The 19,470-nt window shown below is 40.3% G+C and overlaps 1 protein-coding gene across 4 annotated transcripts; it reads right to left on the reverse strand.

The window, feature by feature from the left end:
* Window positions 1–1,217: 1,217 nt before the first annotated feature.
* Window positions 1,218–18,576, reverse strand: LOC111025306 (beta-amyrin synthase). Of its 4 annotated transcripts, XM_088127624.1 has the most exons (15): window positions 18,334–18,574; window positions 17,297–17,482; window positions 8,732–8,821; window positions 7,513–7,701; window positions 7,101–7,352; window positions 4,206–4,394; window positions 3,494–3,607; window positions 3,233–3,352; window positions 3,004–3,126; window positions 2,819–2,917; window positions 2,510–2,569; window positions 2,352–2,398; window positions 1,832–2,234; window positions 1,488–1,571; window positions 1,218–1,402 (listed from the first exon to the last, which is right to left on the reverse strand). In XM_088127624.1, exons 1-15 carry the CDS (start codon window positions 18,532–18,534, stop codon window positions 1,292–1,294), a joined length of 2,268 nt encoding a protein of 755 aa, XP_087983750.1. In that variant the 5' UTR covers window positions 18,535–18,574; the 3' UTR covers window positions 1,218–1,291. The 4 variants fall into 4 exon arrangements, with proteins under 4 accessions (XP_087983750.1, XP_087983753.1, XP_087983752.1 ...); XM_088127627.1 differs by lacking the exon at window positions 7,101–7,352 and having other exon boundaries at window positions 18,334–18,576; XM_088127626.1 differs by lacking the exon at window positions 4,206–4,394 and having other exon boundaries at window positions 18,334–18,576.
* Window positions 18,577–19,470: the final 894 nt, after the last annotated feature.

Genomic DNA, 19,470 nt, shown 5'->3' on the forward strand with positions numbered 1-19,470 from the left:
TAAGTATAAATTACTTAGTGATATACTTATATTATGTGTATCAATTATATCATACAATTGACATAAATAATATCCAATATACTTCATTTTTAAGTATATTAATTTTTGTAAATAATGTCGCAAAATCAAAATAACATAAAAATGAAAATATAATTATAAAATTTTAATTTTACCATATTTTTTTTTAAAAAAAGAAACTGTTGCTATATTTGCAAATATCCACATATTTTGTTACCTGTTTATGCAAGGATATGCACAGCAGTGTATTTCAGATTGCAGCTCGAACTCGGCCTCTGGACTGATCTGAATACTTGGGCGGACCTGCACAAAAAGGTGAGCACTCCGACGATCAAGCCAGTATAGGTCGGATTCCCAGTTTAGTTCGAGGTCAGAAATCATCGTACCTGATCATGGAGTGAGGTCCTCTACTTATGGGTGGTAGTCCCGCTAATCTCGCGACGGTTACACCCGGTAATCTCGGGACCGACGGTTACACCTGATAATCACGCCGCTGACAGTAGCTCACCTCGGTCCCCACCGAGCTTCCCGGTAGATCAGACCTCGGCCAGGTTCACCTCGGCCCTCATACTTAGCATCTGTCAACGCTAGTGGTGGTGATCTCGGCGGCCCGAGCTGGACATGACTCATGAGTCATCTTGGAGCACCAATAGGGGTCCTCCACGTGTCCAGGGTATTTTCTTCCCGAAACAGTACCTATTAAGAATACCTAAATATATATCTCTCTAGAAAATTATTTTTTCATGCAAAATATTTCCTTTCAAATTTTGCTTTATCCATAACAAATTAAACTAGTAGTTCATATTCGTGTATAAAGGTCGTAACCTTTTTGTTCCCTCTAATATTTGTTGCTGTTAGATTCAACTCCTCACTTCAATTTCATCTTAAACAATCATCCATCTATTAGAAACTACCATGAATAGTTGAAAATGAGATACCTAATCCTATAATTTTTTATTAAAAATGATATCTTTTATGTTTTATAAAGTATAATTTATTCATATACATCTATTAATATCGTTTAATTCAACAATAATTTTCGAATCCTTAACTCTCCCATTCTTCGAAAATTATCGATTCAGACACTCATCGGAGAAAATTCATTTTTTTGGACAAACTATGATGCTGAGCTATTATTTTCAATTTAATGTATGAAAATAAGTAAATAGATTTTTTACTTATTGAAATAAACTATATAATAGTAGATGAAGAACAGCAAAAGGATAACATTTATGTCCAATTAAGAGTGAAAGATAAATTAAGATTAAGAGGCTTATGGCAAGGGAACCAAATTACAATAATCTGCAAGTGCCCACAATGGAAATACATTCTTATATAATGGATAGTGTAGCATGCAGTTGCCCATAAATGCTCCAGTAATTTCCTGCCATACAAATAAATTTTTTTATATTTAAGAAATAATTAATAGTTTGAAATAAAAATAATTTATTACATTAACATAAACCCACCTGTTGGGGGTAATCACCATCTTCCAATTGGGAATTAATCAATAACTTGGCAGCACGGTGAACAGGAGTTGGATCTCTGTTTGCCTATAGTCATTTATTAATTTTATAATTTATACACGTTTCTATATATTTAAATAAAATTGTTAAGGAATCGTCTGAAACCATTTAGCCAAAAGTTAAAAAAAAAAAAACAAAAACAAAACAAAACAAAAACAAGTTTTTTGAAACCCACTTTTATTTTTTTTTCAAAATTTAGATTTTGAAAATACTTATAAGTGAAGTTTAATTTTTTTTTAATAAAGAAAGAAAAGAAATGGTTATCAATTAGGGATAAAATTACTGACCTGTTGAGCATGGATTAAAGCCATCAAAGCAAAAGAAGTTTGAACCAGATTGGAAGCATTGTGTTGAAGAGGTGTATACACTTTTTTTGTAACGGAAACGTGACTCTCTCCCCAACCACCATCTGGACATTGAATTTTAAGTAGAAAATCCACACCTCTTCTTATGGTTGAGCAACTGTCGTAACTGTATCCAACTGCCACTAGTCCTTTTATGGCAAAATATGTAGCGTATAAATGACAAATTCCCCAGTTTCCATACCATGATCCATCGTCTTTCTGCATTTCTTTGATATAGTTTACTCCTTTCGTTATAAATGTTTCGATCTCTTTCTTCCTATGATTTGGAAATAGCTTCTTAAATAGCACTAGCGCCTGTAGCGATGATGATGTGCATTCCACGTACCTAATTTAAATGATTCCAATCATCAATAAACAAATGGAAAATATATAGGTCAAATAGATCATCAATTTATAAAGAATGTAATATTTTTCAAATGATATTCTTAAATTATCTACTTACTCAAGCTCCAATATCGAGTATTCTAGGAATTCTACTGGATTTAGTCGCTGAAAGGAGAGGATAAAGAAAAAAAATAAAGGTATTTAATTAGCAGCCTCTCTTTTTACTTTTGAGATTTATATTCTAGCATATATATCTCACAGAGATCGTGTATTTACCTCGAACCATGATGATACAATGCCTGTTGGCTCCCAAGCTGAAACTCCACCATTTTTCGCCTAATTATTTGAGAGAAAACACTTAGAAATTGATCATTAAGAAGTTCATTCCTTACACTAAGCAATAGGTGGAAAAATTGATGTAAACATATTATGATAAAAGAAGAGAAAAATATAACATGAGGCGAAAGTATAATATTGAGTACTTATCAATTTGTACATATTTTAAATGTAATTTAAAATGCATTTAAAAAATATGAAAAAAAAAAGAAAAAAGAATTACTAAACATTCAAAATTACAATCATTACCTGAAGGGATAGTATAATATTGACAGCATCAAAAAAGCATTGTGGTTTCATCGGATCTCCAACCATGTCCGGAGGCATTGTGGATAATATCAAACAACACTGAGACATCATTATATATTAATAAATGAGAAGGTCATTTAAAATTTTAAATAATATGCAAATTAAAGAAGTAGAGTTTTCAACACCGTTAAATTTTCAGCAGTACAATCAGAAAGTTGCCATCCATGGTCTTGATCAGAGAATGACCATGATCCTTTTGATATGTGACGATACATGCTTTGAAAATCACCCGAAGGATTCTCTCTAATCTTGATACGAGTAGATAAAACAAATGATTAGTTTAACACACCAAAATTGTAACTCTAATTAACTACACACTCATAGATCAATCTACGTGAATAAGTTAATAAATACCTGTGATTTTTTAATGAAGTCATGCCCTTTCTTAAGCGTGTCTGAGAATTCACGGTGGAAATTTGTAGCAAGAATCGCTTGAATGGCAAAAGCAACATCCCATGATTGGCTACCAAAACTCTGCGTGAGCATATACGTATATGTATATATATACACACATGAGTTCTTTATATATATTACTCTAATTATTTACTATAATTATAATATATATTGGTACCAAGTTTTCAATAAAATATCTATGAATTAATGAATAATACTAACTTGAATCTTCATTCCATCTTCACCGATCCATAGATAATCTTTGACTCGAGCAAGATGTTTCTTATAAGCTTGTCCATTAGGATCATCAACCCAAGTAGCAAGTGTACACAATGGCTGCAAGTTCAGTAGCTCTCTACCATATTAGTTAAGTCACATTTGTAATTTGAATATTATCCTAAAGGCTAAATATATGATTTAGTCCTTAATGTTTGATTTTAGTTTAGTTCAATGTTGTGTAAAGATTCCAACTTAGTCTCTAATATGTTTAGCATTTTTCAATCATATTATTCTCGTTAGTGAAATATAAATGTAGATGATGATTAGCTTACATAACATGATACTTAGTAAGTTTATCAAAATTTAGTGGAGGAATCAGACCACAGAGAGGGTTTTTTTTTTTTTTATCAGCTTCCGTACGCGTTTGGAAGGAATTAGAATTTTTCTTCTCTTAGGTAACCTAATTCCTCGCTAAAACGTTTTACAAACTGATAAGTATATGTCATGTAAGCTTATCATTGACCAATTATTTTAACATTTCCCAACGAAAACGAGAATGGTATATGTGAAAAATGTTAAAATATAAGAGATTAAATTGAAATTTTTTAAAACATAGGACAAAAAAGACGGAAATATTAGAGACTAAAATATATATTTATCCTTCTATTAAATACTGTAATTGACCAACCAAAAAAAGTTATATGCAATAGCTAACCTTTTCCACACATCCAATTGTGATGTAATGACTATTCTGGTCTTCATAATCAATGTGGAATCTGGCTATTTGGAGGGCTCGATTTCTTACACTTTTAAAAGCCCAACTGCCTAAAAGGGGTTCTCCAAGGTAGTGAACAGCATCCCACGCTAACTTTTGAATCCATGAACGCTCAAAGCATTTATCCTCCTATGTCATGTTCAATGCAATCCAGATACTCAAAGTCCACTTAATGATCAAAATATTATTCAATTTATAAAATGAGAACGACAGTAGAATTGTTTATTAACTAATGTTAATTCTAGAAATGGGTGGATATAATATATTTAGAGATGACAGGCCAAAGTAATATTATTTTTTTGATTTTTCAAGAGTCGGCGGCCCTTTGACCTCTATACGTGGGGTATACACACTATCTGTCTCGATATCCATAAGGATGTTTCTTGAGGTTGCAAGCCACCCAAACTATCATTTGGGACGGTTGAAGTAATATTATTATATTCCAATTTATGTAGGAATAACTTTGGTGTGCTAAAAGGTTGTAGCATAGCTCAAAGGATTAGCTCAGCCAACAAGAATGAGCTATATCACAAAAATATTCAACCATCTTTCCGACAACTTGCCGTACTTTACAGTACGGTCATAATCGCTCTTCAACTGCTGTCAAAAGTTCAATACCTATAAATAGAGCCGCATGCCTGACTTTTCAGGTATGAGAAACTATTCTCTCTAGAGCAATAAATTAGACCCAGACAAGCTTGAGTATCTTTTACGTTTTCTATGTAGGTTCCTTCATACGTAGGCCACCTAAGTTCAAGCTTCGCGAAGTTGGTCATTTTCATGATCAAATAGTTGGCGTTGTCTCTAGGAATTCGTAGTCTAAAGTCATATAACCTCTTTGAGCTAGACAACGCCGAATTTCATAATTATCCAATTCAAGCAAACCCTACAAGGAAAGCTTTCGAATCAGATAGCTTATCTCAGCCTCAACATTAGATGAGCTAACAGGGAGATCATATTGGTGAAAAGGACAAGCTTCCACTAGATAGCTCATCAAAACCTTAATTAAGGAGGAGCTATTAGATAGTTCATATTGATCGAGATAGTTTACCTCGATTAGGATAATTAGCTTGCACCAAGTAGCCCATCTTGACATCAACGAAGAGCTCCCACCAGATAGCTCACCTCCACCTCAACGACGGGCTATCAGGTAGTTCACCTCGATCTCAATGATGAACTCTTCATCAGAATAACTCATATAGGCATTAAGGATGAGCTCCCATTAGATTACTCACTTCAACCTCAACGACGAACTATCTGGTAGCTTACCTCGACCTCAATGATGAACACTCCATCAAAATAGCTCATCTCAACATCGAGAATGACCTCTCCTCAAACTGCTCACCTAAGCTAAAAGGATGAGCCAGCATTAGATATCCCATCTGGTTTAAATGATGAGATATCTAGGGAGATAGCTCATGCAAGCCAAAAGAAGAAATCTAAGGAGAGACTTATTATCATCTCCAGGAGGGACTAATCAAGATCACCTTGACTTGGAAGACCACAACCACCTAGAGTCAAGTTTAAAGAATTAGCTTACAACGATGCTCCTCAGTCTAAATGTGAGTTTCTATGAGAGAGTTGGAGTAAGCCTATAGGATGAGGTATCACGACAAAACTCACCTTGGCCTAAGTGAAAGCTCCCATGAGAGGGTTAATGTAAGCCTAAAGGGACGAGGTATATCATGACAAAGTTCGCCTTAGCCTAAGCACAAGCTCCCAAGAGAAAGCTAGTGTAAGCCTAAAGAATGAGGTATCACAACAAAGCTCACCTCTGTCTAAACGCAAGTCCCGATGAGAGAGCTCGCATAAGCCTAATGGATAAAGTATCATGACAAAACTCACCTTGGCCTTAATGCAAGCCCCTATGAGAGAGCTGCAAAAGCCTAAATGATGGACTATCACGACAAAGCTCACCTCGACCTAAATGTGAGCTCCCATGAGAGAGTTAAGGTAAGCCTAAAAGATGAGCAATTACTAGAAAGCTCATGATCTCACCTCGGCCTAAACGCAAGCTCCCCATAGAGAGCTCGCGTAATCCTAAATGATGAGCTTAATGAAAGAAGGTCATCACGTCTGAACTTCAGAGCCGACCGTATCCAATCACAACTCGAAAGAGGGGCCAATGTTGAGTGATAACAAACAACATGAAACGTGGACCAATAAAAGCTATCTCGGCATAAGAGATATCTCAACCAGAAGAAGTACTTCTCAGCCATAAGAGAGATCTCGGTCATAAGAGCTACCTCGGCCATAAACTATCTCCGCATTGATTCATAGCTCGGCCACGGACTACCTCGGCCAAAAGGATATAGCTCCGCGAACAAGGATGTCACAAAAACACTCAATCGTCTTTCTGACAACACGTTGTGATTTACAGGACGGTCGTAACCGCTCCTCAATGACTGTTGAAAGTTCAACACCCTACACACCTCAATTTTCAGATATACAAAACTATTATCTTTAGAATAATAGATCGGATGGAGACTTATTTGAGCAATGAAGCTTTTTATTTTCTCTATGCAGGTTCTTTCGTACGTCAGCCCCCTAAATCCGAGCTTCACGAAGTTGGTCATTTGCATGACCAAACAGTAAGATGTTTATTTCTCCTAAACTCAAGTTCTTCTTCGCATTCTTCTTTTCAATGTTCATCTTCAATAAAAAAAATATATATTTGGTTTAAATCGTAAACAAAGAGTGGACATAGGCTACTTCTTTTAATTGACTTCATTTGTTGAGCTCTCCTCGATCTAATCACCTCTTTCACTAATTTAGTTTCATACTCTCTATATAAACATATCAAATGATTATATAAGTTGGTTAACAAACAAATACCTTTGCACAATAATGGCGAGCTGGACTCCATTTTATGTTGCTGTATGGTTGAGTATATATTTCTTGGCGTAACTGTAGAATGAGAGGAGTGAGAGTTCCCACGAATCGCTTTCCATATAAATATGACATTGGAAGAAGCGTTAATCTAGAGTAGCCAAGCAGATGTCCAGGTTTCAAAGGCAATGCATTTCCAAACAACCAAAATTCTGGAGGCATAGGGTTTGCTCCATCCCACTCGTACACACCCAAAATCTACATTTCCATGCAATTCATCCTCATAAATTCCTTATTTCATTAAAAAAACATCTAGAGTTATTGATAAACTACTCAATCTACATTTCCATGCAATTCATCCTCATAAATTCCTTATTTCATTAAAAAAAACATCTAGAGTTATTGATAAACTACTCACTGAAAGCCAAATTTTTCCCCAAGAAGGTATGTAAAGAGCACCTCCATGGTCTAGAATCCATTTTCGAGCTCTGTTACAAGCATCGGTATCGGGTTCTTCTCCAAGCAAACGCAGTTGAATATAGTTTAAGACCGTGCAAAGCATACAACTTTCTCCCATAATGTACAATCCCCATCCGCCATCTTCATTCTGAAATGGAAAAATCATTTAAAGATCATTTCTATCATGAAATATGTGCCCCTGTTTACAATTATATTTAATAGAGCTTCACTCTTTGATAATCATTTCATTTTGAATTTTCTGGTTTTTTAAATTATACTTGTTTTGGTTACAATTTTATTTTATATGTTTTCACGTTTTTAAAAAGACTTTTAAACTTTAGCCAAATTTTTAAAACGAAAACAAGTTTCTAAACTTTTTTCTCCGGCTTTTAAAATTTAGCTAGATTTTGAAACGGTTCAAAAAATATATATATCTATGTGTGGATGGGTGCCACGTAGAACCAAAACAAAATGGTTATCAAATGGAATCTAACAATAACGACTTATGTTGGTTAAAAAAACTCATTTGATCCAATCTAATGTAACTATTTTGTCCTTAAGCTTTAATATCTATGGAAAAAATAAAATATCTAAAAAAGGTTTATAATATAAGTGGTCTAAGACCTCACATATCTAATTTATTTTGAGATGAAACCTCATGAATATCAATATATATTTATCAATTTAGTATCAATAGTTTGGAATTTTGTAATAATTTAGTCAATTTAGTATAAATAGTTTGGAATTTTGTAATAATTTAGTCCAAAATGTTAGTAGGTAAAGACTTGGTTCATATAATTTAAAATTTGGAACAACTTCGTTCGTAGTGTAATAATTTTCTTAATGGTAAAATATTTATCTTTAGTAAGTAACAAATTAGTTACTAAAGTTTATAAGCATATACTGTACCCTTGAGTGAATATTGATCTACCTGAATAAAACTTCTATTATATACTTTAACGAGATTTTTCACACTAGAGACTAAATTATTAAAAATATGTTAAACTATCGTGACTAAATTTCGACATTATAAAATTTATGATTTAAATTTGTACAAATTTTAAACTAGAGAAGGGTCTAAACCATTACATATTAAAGTATAGGGAACCATATGTATTTTTTTAAAACTCTTTTTATTCATTAATCTCAATCAAATTTAGTAAGGCCAACAATTTTACCTGATGACAATATGCATAGCGAAGGAGTTCTTTTTGATGTTCCTCTGGAAATATAGTGCCAAGATGTCCTGTAATGTAAAATGCAAATACCTTTTTGCCCGTGGTAGAAAAATAGATCAGTCCACGCGATAACACGTTAATAATAAATAAATAAATTACAAAATAAGCATGCATACAGGACAAAGTCCATCGAAAACACTTCGGTTCTTACCGGAAAGGGACCTATCTCTAACCGCCCATGAATGTTTGACAACTCATTGTTTTTTGAAAAGAAGGTTAAACAAAGTATATTTCGTTCCTATACTAATTTCACTAAAGTAACCAAAGTCCATAAACTATAATTTATAACAATTTAGTCTCATGTACTTTTAAACTAGTAACAGTTTAGTCCATAAACTATAGTATGCAACGATGTAGTCTCTACCGTGAAAAATCTCAACAAAGTTAAGTGTCAGTTTTATCATACGATGATTTAATCTTTGTAAAGTATAAATATATTTGGGTCTCTTATTGGTTTGTTGATCTACCGATGTAAAAAACTTAACAAAAAATTTTCATGATAGGAATATAATTGATATAAACTTTAAATTAAAGGGACTAAATTATAACATAAAAATGTTTAGAGATTAAATTGTTACCAATTTGAGAGTAGAGAGACTAAATTGTTACAAACTAAAGTTCAGAAACTAATTGTTAATTTAGCGAAAGTACAGGAACCAAATATGTCTTTTAACCTAAAAATAATTATACGTCTTTGAATTTGTTAAGGATCACACATTGAAAAAGAAAAGAGACCTTGCAATATGGTTTATAATAGACATGAACTACTCTTCTAATTGCCAATTAGTTTTGAGATATGTTTATCCAAGGATATGCACAACAGTGTATTTCAGATTGCAGCTCGAACTCGGCCTCCGGACCGATCTGAATACTTGGGCGGACCTGCACAAAAAGGTGAGCACTCCGACGATCAAGTCAGTATAGGTCGGATTCCCAATTTAGTTCGAGGTCAGAAACCATCGTACCTGATCGTGGAGTGAGGTCCTCTACTTATGGGTGGTAGTCCCGCTAATCTCGCGACGGTTACACCCGGTAATCTCGGGACCGTCGGTTACACCCGGTAATCTCGGGACCGACGGTTACACCCGATAATCACGCCGCTGACAGTAGCTCACATCGGCCCCTACCGAGCTTCCCGATAGGTCGGACCTCGGCCAGGTTCACCTCGGCCCTCATACTTAGATCTGTCAACGCTAGTGGTGGTGATCTCGGCGGTCCGAGCTGGGCATGACTCATGAGTCATCTTGGAGCACCAATAGGGGTCCTCCATGTGTCCAGGGTATTCTCTTCCCCAAACATTGGCCCCCTCTCTGTCTGGTCCGATCTCGACCTGGAAGAGAAGTTCATTCGACTTGCTTTGGACGCGTGGCGACTTCCTATTCATGGGAAAATATAACCGTTGCGGTAGATTTATCGTCGGAATATTCAAATATTCCGACGCTTCGGATCTTAGGGAGGATCCTAGCCGCTCGTTGATTACACGTGTACGGTGGGGAAATTTTTTCGACGAGCTATAAATACCCCCAATCCTTCAGGTCATACCTTACGTTCCCTGAATTCTTGGAGTTCGATCTGAAGGTAGCTCGAACCCTTGGTAGGTCGGTCTCTTCCCTCGCTTTCTCTTTCGAACGTAGTTGCCATGTCGTCCTCTTTAAGCAGCAACTTAGGATCCGATGAGGATTTAGCTCGTAGGTTAGAGTCCGAGCTCGAGGAGATAGAAAACTTTATGTTCTCCGATGACGGGGAGGATAGTGATGCCTCCACCTCGGGTCAGGGTTTGGAATACCCTTCTAGGATACCTGAGCACTACCTCGGATCCCTTCGTAGGGGGTTCGCTATCCCTGAGAACATCCTCCTTAGGATTCCGGAGGAGGGGGAGAGAGCTGACAATCCTCCAGAGAGATGGGTCACTCTCTACTTCAAAATGTTTGAGTACGGCCTCAGACTTCCCCTTCACCCTTTCGTCCAAGAGTTTCTTTTCCGAACTGGGCTGGCTCCGGCTCAAGTGGCCCCCAATGGGTGGGGTGTCATTTTCGCTTTGGCCATCCTTTTTTGGCTACGAGCTCGGGATAGTGAAGAGGCCGAGCTGTTAGACGTAGACCAGCTCCTCGCGTGCTTCGAAGCGAAAAGGATAGCTAAGAAGCCTGGTCGGTTCTATATGTGCGCAAGGAAAGGCGCAGGCGGTATAGTTAAGGGGCCGACCTCCATCAAGGGATAGGTGAGGAAGTGGTTCTACGCTTCTGGGAATGGCTTGCAAAGGACGAGTAAGGTCGTTCCTTCTTTGACGTTCCCACTAGGTTTGGGAACCTAGGTACAGAGTAGTTCTTACTTCTTGTGATAACTTTCTTTCTTGTTATTCAGGTCTGACTCAAATTTTGTCTTTGTGCAGTTTCAATCCGACCAGTCCCCGAGCTTACGCAAGCCTCCTTCGACACGCTGAAATATTACAAGGAGCGTTTTTCGAGGGGTAGGAAGGTCGGAACCTTGGTGACCGACAAGCTGCTGCTTGAGTCCGGGCTGCTAGATTACAACCCCGCAGTTCGTCCCATTGAATCCTCAAGGCCGAACTCCGAACTTGGTATGCCGAGCTTGCTTCCCCCCTTTTTCCTCTAACCTTGTGTTGACCCCTGTTTTTATTTTGCAGCCATGGTTTGCGGATTTGCAAGCAACGTGAAGCGCAAGTCCAAGGGTCGAGCCCATGCTCTTGAGGCCGCCCAGAGTTCGAAACCTGCCACCCCTGCTGTGGTAGGGCCAGCCTCGGAAGATCCAGCCCCAGTGATCGAGCTGGAGTCTTCTGGGGGTCCTTCGAGGGAGAAGCGCGCCAGGGATCAGACCGAGGCGGTGGACGTCTCGCCCTTGGGCGAGGAGGTGAGGGAGGAAGTCCCTCTGAAGCGAAGGAGGAAGAAGAAGAAGACCACCTCCCCCTTGGAGGTCGGATCTTGTGGGGTCTTGCCTGCGAGCTTCACAGATCGGGTGGACGATCTTGAGGCCAGGATGGGCGGGACGTCCGATGTGACGGCACGGTTCAGAGTTGAGCCGTCAAGTTCTGGGGTGAGGGACCAGGTGTCCCGCATCTCGGCCGCAAGTTTGGACCGCTGTCTAAGGAGGGCGTCCAAATTTGTAAGTGACCCAGGGTCCGTTCTGCAGAGGACCATCGACTACGCCGCTGAGGTAAGATTGGTGTTTTTGCTCAATTTACCTAACATGTAGCTCGGTCCAACTTCTTATTTGTACCTTTTCTCAGGCGTTTGTTGCTTCCATTCAATCGGCTCTGGCCGTAAAGGCCGAGCTGGATGGGAGGGAAGTTCTGGCAGCGAGGGAGAAAGAGGAGTTATCTGCTACCTTGGAGGCTGCTTCCTCCACCATGAAGGATGAGCTGCTGAAGGCTCACTCTGAGGTGGAAATTTTGAAGGCCGAGGTGGAGACCAAGGCCGAGCTGCTGAAGAAGGAAGAAGACAGACGCAAGGTCCAGCTCCGAGCTGCCCATGCTATCACCAAGGGCTTGGAGAAGGAGAAGTTCCAACTCCTCAAGGAGAAGGACGACATGCTCCAGGCGCTTGTAGCGAAGGAGGAGGAGCTGAAGCATGCGACTGCCGAGCTGGAGACGGTGAAGGAGCGTCTCAGCAATGGAGTCCTATTGGAGGAATCGTTTAGGCAACATCCTGACTTTGATGGATTTGCCAAAGACTTCTCTGACGCGGGCTTCAAGTTTCTCATGAAGGGCATTGCTTCCGACATGCCTGACCTTCAGATCGATCTCGGTGGTCTGAAGAAGAGGTATGCTGAGCAGTGGGCGTTTGGGCCTAGCGACACCCCTGGCCCCCAAGCGTTGGTGGATAAGTACGTCAGAGATCTGGACTCTGACTACTCCGACCTCGAAGAGGATCAGGTCGGCACCACTAAAGAGGGCGCTCCTCAAGCAGGCTCTTAGGCGACCACCCTTCAAGAGGCTTTTCGCTGTCTTTCTTCTCTTTTCTTTTGTTTTTTGCTTGTAAGTGTCAGGGCAGAGCTGCAAGGTCTATAAGCCTTGGCTCTGCTCTCCATTCAATAAAGAAGCTCCCATTTGTTTTTACTTTGTTGTTGGCAACATCTTTCCTTTCTTTGCTTTTTCTTTGAACTGCAGCCAATGTCACCTCGCACCTCTTACTTTTGAGGTCGCGCCTTCAATTAAAATAATTTGAAAGTTTGAATTTGAATCTCTGTCTAGCATTCAATGCATTACACAAACTCTGGATTTTTTAACATCGCACCCTTAACTTAAAAACGTTAAAAGGCTAAAATCCCAAGTCCGTAGCCGTTCTTCATATCGTACATTGTACCCTCAGGTTCAGAGGCTTGATCATTTTGAACTTTTCACATCGTTCCTTTACCTTGAAGGTTTGAATTTTATGTTCATCAGTGGTTTTGGCATTGCACCTCGTACCCTTAGGTTTTGGAGGATTAAATTTTAACCGACTGCTGGAATGTGATCGCGTGGGAGTCTGTGGCCCCCATTTAATTTCTGGTCGAACTCGGAATCATGAAATTAAATCATCACATTTATTCCGATCATAATTCTTTTGAAACAGTTTTTACAGATCCATTGAAAACCCTTGTGGTATTTCAAGGATAATAACGCTTCAGGTGCTCCGCGTTCCACGGGTGCGTGAGGACGTCTCCTTTCAGATCGGCCAATACATACGTCCCAGGTCGGACTATGCCCTTGACCTCAAACGGGCCATCCCAGGTCGGATCAAGGGCACCCACATGGGTTTGGACCCTCCTTAAGACCAGATGTCCGACCTGAAAGGTCCGAGGTCGAACGCAGGCGTTGTAATGTCTGGCCATTCTGCCCTGATATTCCGCCAGGCGTAGCTGGGCCATTGCTCTTCTTTCTTCCAACAAGTCGAGGTTAAGGAGCAGCTCTTCCTCATTTGCCGTAGGCTCGTAATGCTCTACTCTGTCAGATGGCATGCCGATCTCAACCGAGACTACAGCATCGGAGCCGAAGGCCAGGGAGAACGGGGTCTCACCCGTCGATTCTCTTTGGGTGGTCCGGTACGACCATAGAACCTCTGGTAGCTCCTCGGCCCACCTGCCTTTCTTAGAGTCTAGTCTAAGTTTGATGCCTCGCTTGATGATCTTGTTGACTGCCTCCACCTGCCCATTTGCTTGCGGATGTGCGGGGGACGAGCTAAGGTGACTTATGCCAAGCTTGCTGCAAAAGTCTTTGAACTTGGCGTTGTCAAACTGCTTCCTATTGTCTGTCACAATGGCCTGCGGTATACCAAAGCGACATATGATATTTGTCCATACGAAGGACGTGACTCTGGATTCCGTTATGTGGGAGAGCGCCTCGGTCTCGGCTCACTTTGTGAAGTAATCCACAGCAACCACAGCGAATTTGGTCTGGCCCTTGCTCAAAGGGAAAGGACCAATGATATCTACCCCCCACTGCGCGAATGGCCATGGGGCTGAGATGGGGGTGAGCAGCTCGGGAGGTTGGTGAATTATGGTTCCGTAGCGTTGGCAATTGTCGCAAGTTCTAACGAACTTCTTGGCGTCCTGGCTGAGGGTCGGCCAATAGTATCCTTGTCGGATCACTTTGGCTGACAGCAACCGGGCGCCTGAGTGATTGCCGCACACTCTTTCGTGGATTTCTCTGAGGACGTACAGGCCCTCTTCAGGGGTTAGGCATCTCAATAGAGGCAGGGAAAAGCCGCGTCGGTACAATGCTCCACCTCGGACCACGAACCGAGCTGCTCGCCTTGCCAACTTTCTGCGCTCCTTGGGGTCTTGTGGTGAGTTGCCCCTAATAAAGTCCACAATCGGGTCCATCCATGAGGACTCTGGAGCGCCGATCTCCATCACATCTGGCTCTGAGATCGAGGGATTATCTAAGATCTCGACGGGGACCGACCTGGCTAGGTCGGTCTCGTACGCCGATGCTAACTTGGCCAAGGCGTCAGCATTAGAATTTTCTGCTCGGAGAACCCGGCTTACTTCGTAAGTTCGAAACTGGGCGAGGTACGATCTGACCTTGCCCAAATACTTCTCCATTCGGGAGTCTTTGGCTTGGTACTCTTCCTTGATCTGGCTCACAACCAGCTGGGAGTCGCTGAAGACCTTAACACAAGAGGCCCCCAATGCTCTAGCGATTCGCAGGCCGGCAATAAATGCTTCATACTCAGCCTCGTTGTTAGAAGTCCAGAAGCCGAACCGCAAGGCATACTCAAATCGCTCGCCTCTTGGTCTGAGCAAGAGGACCCCGGCCCCGCACCCCTTCTCCTTGGAGGATCCGTCGACATAGATTGTCCACGGTAGGTCGAACTCGCTCAGCTCGGAAGGTGGTGTGAGCTAGGCTATGAAATCTGCCGCTGCTTGTCCTTTCAACGCAGTTCTGGGTTCGAACTGGACGTCGTACTCACTTAGCTCCATTGCCCACTTCATCAGGCGTCCAGAAGCTTCTGGCTTATGGAAGATGTTTTTTAGGGGCAAGTTAGTGAGTACCACCACAATATGGGCTTGGAAGTATGGTTTAAGCCGTCGGGCCGAGGTGACTAAAGCAAGAGCCAACTTTTCCATTTGAGGGTATCTGGTCTCGGCTTCGGTCATAGCCTTGCTTGTGTAGTAGACCGGGTTATGCCGCGCTTCCTCTTGCCTGATTAGGGCTGAGCTGACGGTGCTGTCAGACACTGCTAAGTACAATTGGAGCTTGTCCCCCGGCATGGGCTTGGCGAGCAAAGGTGCCGAACAGAGGTAGCTTTTCAACTGCTGAAATGCTTGCTCGCACTCCGCTGTCCATTCAAACGGCCCTTTCCTCCGTAGGACTTTGAAGAAAGGAAGGCACTTATCTGTCGATCTTAAAACAAACCGGTTCAGGGCCGCAATCCTGCCATTGAGGCACTGAAGCTGCTTCAGCGTCTTAGGTGCCTCCATCTCGAGCACGGCTTTAATCTTTTCGGGGTTGGCCTTGATTCCCCGGTTGTTCACCATGAAGCCAAGGAATTTTCCCGAAGAGACTCCAAAGGCACATTTAGCTGGGTTGAGCTTCATTTGATATGTCCTCAGAACCTCGAAGGCTTCGGTCAGATCGGAGAGATGCGACTTAGACTGCTTGCTCTTGACAAGCATGTCGTCCACATACACTTCCATATTCCGGCCGATCTGCTTGGCGAACATTTTGTTCACCATTCTCTGGTAGGTCGCTCCTGCTTTCTTTAACCCGAAGGGCATGACCTTGTAACAGTACAGACCTTGGTCTGTTATGAATGCGGTATGACCTTGATCTGGGACATGCATCTTGATTTGGTTGTACCCAGAGTAGGCGTCCATGATGGTGAGCAGTTCGTGCCCGGCTGTGGTGTCCACGAGCTGATCAATCCTCGGCAGTGGGAAGCAATCTTTCGGGCATGCCTTATTTAAGTTCGTAAAATCTACGCACATTCTCCACTTTCCGTTAGATTTTTTAACTAATACAACATTGGAGAGCCACTCGGGATACGAAATTTCTCTTATGTATTCAACTTTCAAAAGTTTGCTAACTTCCTCAACAATTACATCACTCCGCTCCTTGTTTATAGGTCTTTTTTTTGCTTTACAGGTCGGAATGACGGATCTATGCTGAGGCGATGCGTCATAATTTTCGGGTCAATGCCAGGCATGTCCTCATGGGACCACGCAAAGACATCCGAGTTGGATCTGAGGAATTGGATTAGCTCCTCTCTGTCGGTGGCCCCCAGCTTGGTTCCTATGCTTACTTGCTTCTCGGGACTAAGCAGAGGAACAAGCTCGAGCTCCTCAGTGGGTGCGGCAAACTCCCTCCTCGACAGGTCGGCCTTGAACTCGAGCGTCCCATCCCTACTGGCGAGAGTTTCAAGGGCGCAGACCCATGAGCCTTTGAGTGCGGAGGCATAGCACTCCCTTGAAGCGGTCTGTTCTCCTCGGACCGTGCCCACGCCATTAGGGGTGGAATACTTCAAAACTTGATGAAGTGTCGAGGGAATGGCCCGAAATGAGTGGATGATGGGTCTCCCAAAGATGGCGTTATAGGCCGATCTACCGTCAATCACCACGAACTCGGCCATTTGGGTGACCCGAGTTTGGTCCTGCCCAAGCGTGACCGGCAAGTCGATGCAACCTTCTGGGATGGCCGATTCTCCAGAGAACCCAACCAGCGGTGTCGGGCTTTTCTTCAATTGCGACCTCGTCCACCCAAGGCGAGGTAGGTCGGTAAGGACAGGATGTTAGCAGATGCGCCTCCGTCTACCAGCACCCTCCTAACCACCACATGATCAATCAAGGGAGCGATCACAAGTGCATCATTGTGGGGCATGACTCATGAGTCATCTTGGAGCACCAATAGGGTCCTCCATGTGTCCAGGGTATTCTCTTCCCCAAACAAGATATATCCAATGAATATTGATACAATTCTCTCTTTGTTGTCAAACATTCAATGGTGGTTTACTCACCGATAAAAATTTAAGTATTTTTCCAAAATAAATAGAAAGAATTAATTAATTGTACCATGGGTGGGGCATAGAACAAAGGGCCAGAGTTTTCAGCAGGCCAATGGCCATGGTTGCTTTGTAAGGCTGCAAAGAACGTTGTGGCTCTTCTCAGCGCAATGGTCGCTGTTTCTTTTGTTACACTTCCTCCTTCCTCCACCACCACTTTTGGAATTGTTTGTTTGAAATTTTTCTCACGTAAAAACTGCAGTTAATCAACATAAATTTAACTCCTATTCTTATCTTAAAATTTTAATTTAATTGTACTAAAAAAACAAATTAATTTAACTTTTTTAATATTTTATTTTAGCCTCATGATTTTATATTTGCGTAAAAAATTAAAAATAATAAAAAACAAAGTTTTAAATCCTTGCTATAATTGTTTCATCAATCCTTTTAAATAAATATTCTATGTTTAAAAATCTAACACTTAACTTAACGTGTTGTTTCAAATACTTGTTTAAGTAAACATGTAGGGATCCTAGTAAACTAAACAAAATATATGTTTATGTCATGTTATCTTCAATTAAATTATTAAAAAGAATAACGATTGGTGATTAAAATAATTTTTTTATGATAAAGTTCAAAGTTCTAAAATAATGTTCGAAAGTTCAAAACAAAAAATGAAAGAAGTCGGAAATTTTCACTTGGACTATTCTCAAAATAGGGACCCGAGACATTTTGTCCCCGTCACCAAAATGAGAATGGAAACAGAAAACATGCTATGTTCCCGCTCACCTTATTTTCTTACACAGGCATATGTATATATATAAACTTCATCTCAGTCTATCCACTCTAATCCTAATCCTACCTCTCTATATTCTTTAAAGTTTACATATTTTCAAATAATTTGAGATTTTGTAAAATTTAACTTTTCGAATTTATTGTCAAGATAGTGGGAACTTATTTAAATATATAATTTCATACCAAATGATGTATAGATTGAAACGGTAGTGACGACGGAGATGGAAAATACTTCCCCGTCTCCGCTCCATCCGTAAATACCCCTATCAACCACTGGAAGAGATTTAATATCTAATTTAAAAAAAAAATAACCTGAAACTTCCAAAACAAGTCATTGCTGCATTGAACTTTGAAGCGATTTTGGAAGTAAGTTTTGCGAGCTGCTTCTATTTGAGCTCGCTCCTCTGGAGTTCCTTCATCAGCCTCGAAATCCCACGTTTGTCTTCCCACAAAGTTGTTGCTACTCCATAAGTATGGGTTGTTTGCTCCTTCTCCCAACTTAAGTCTCCACATTTTTCTCTCCGTACCTATTATTCTTTTCTCCTCCCAACTTCGCTTTATATGCCCACAAAATTTCTTAGGCATATATGTGATAGCGAAATAATTAAAAAGTACTCCTTTTAACTTTATCTCTCTGTCATTTTCAAAAGTTTAATGACCTTTCATAAAAATTTTATGAAAAATATGATTTGAGCAAAAATTCATTAAATATTTTGAAGGAAAAATGAATGGAGTACAAATCTTGAATGATTTGTAGTTTACGTGGAAGTTTGTGTGAATTAAGTTTTAAAAGAGAAAAAATGTGGACGAACCTGTCATTCTCTTCACGATTTCAATCCTCGACTTCTATAACACTTTTAAAAACCATAGTTTCTTCTAGATTTTCTCTCTTATTAAAATGCAAGCTTCCACATTAATGAGAGTAGTATTTTGTAACTTTTGATAAGATAGAGGTATTTTTTAAACAGACTTTAAAAGGAAAATTTCAAGAGTATTTTTTATAATTTGAGCGAAAAAAATGAATGGAGAATAATGAAATTATATAAGAAACAATATTTATACGTTTCAGTCCGTCTCCATTATTCACTTACAACCACAAGTAGGAAGATAAATGCAGAGTGTATATATATATATAAAAGTTTAAAATATTATGTTGGTCCCAATAGTTTTAGTCTCGGTATTTTGAAAATGTTCATGTTAGTTCATGTACTTTTAAAAATTGATCATTTTAGTTCCTCTTCGCAATATTTTAACACAAATTTTACATATAATGTAAAATATTTAGTAAAAGTAATGTTTACATCTTGTTTATGCAAGGATATGCACAACAGTGTATTTCAGATTGCAGCTCGAACTCGGCCTCCGGACCGATCTGAATACTTGGGCGGACCTGCACAAAAAGGTGAGCACTCCGACGATCAAGTCAGTATAGGTCGGATTCCTAGTTTT

This window comes from Momordica charantia (assembly GCF_013281855.1).
Source record: "Momordica charantia cultivar OHB3-1 chromosome 8 unlocalized genomic scaffold, Mcharantia_2.0 BLBB01000008.1, whole genome shotgun sequence".
In the NCBI taxonomy this organism is placed as follows: domain Eukaryota; kingdom Viridiplantae; phylum Streptophyta; class Magnoliopsida; order Cucurbitales; family Cucurbitaceae; genus Momordica; species Momordica charantia.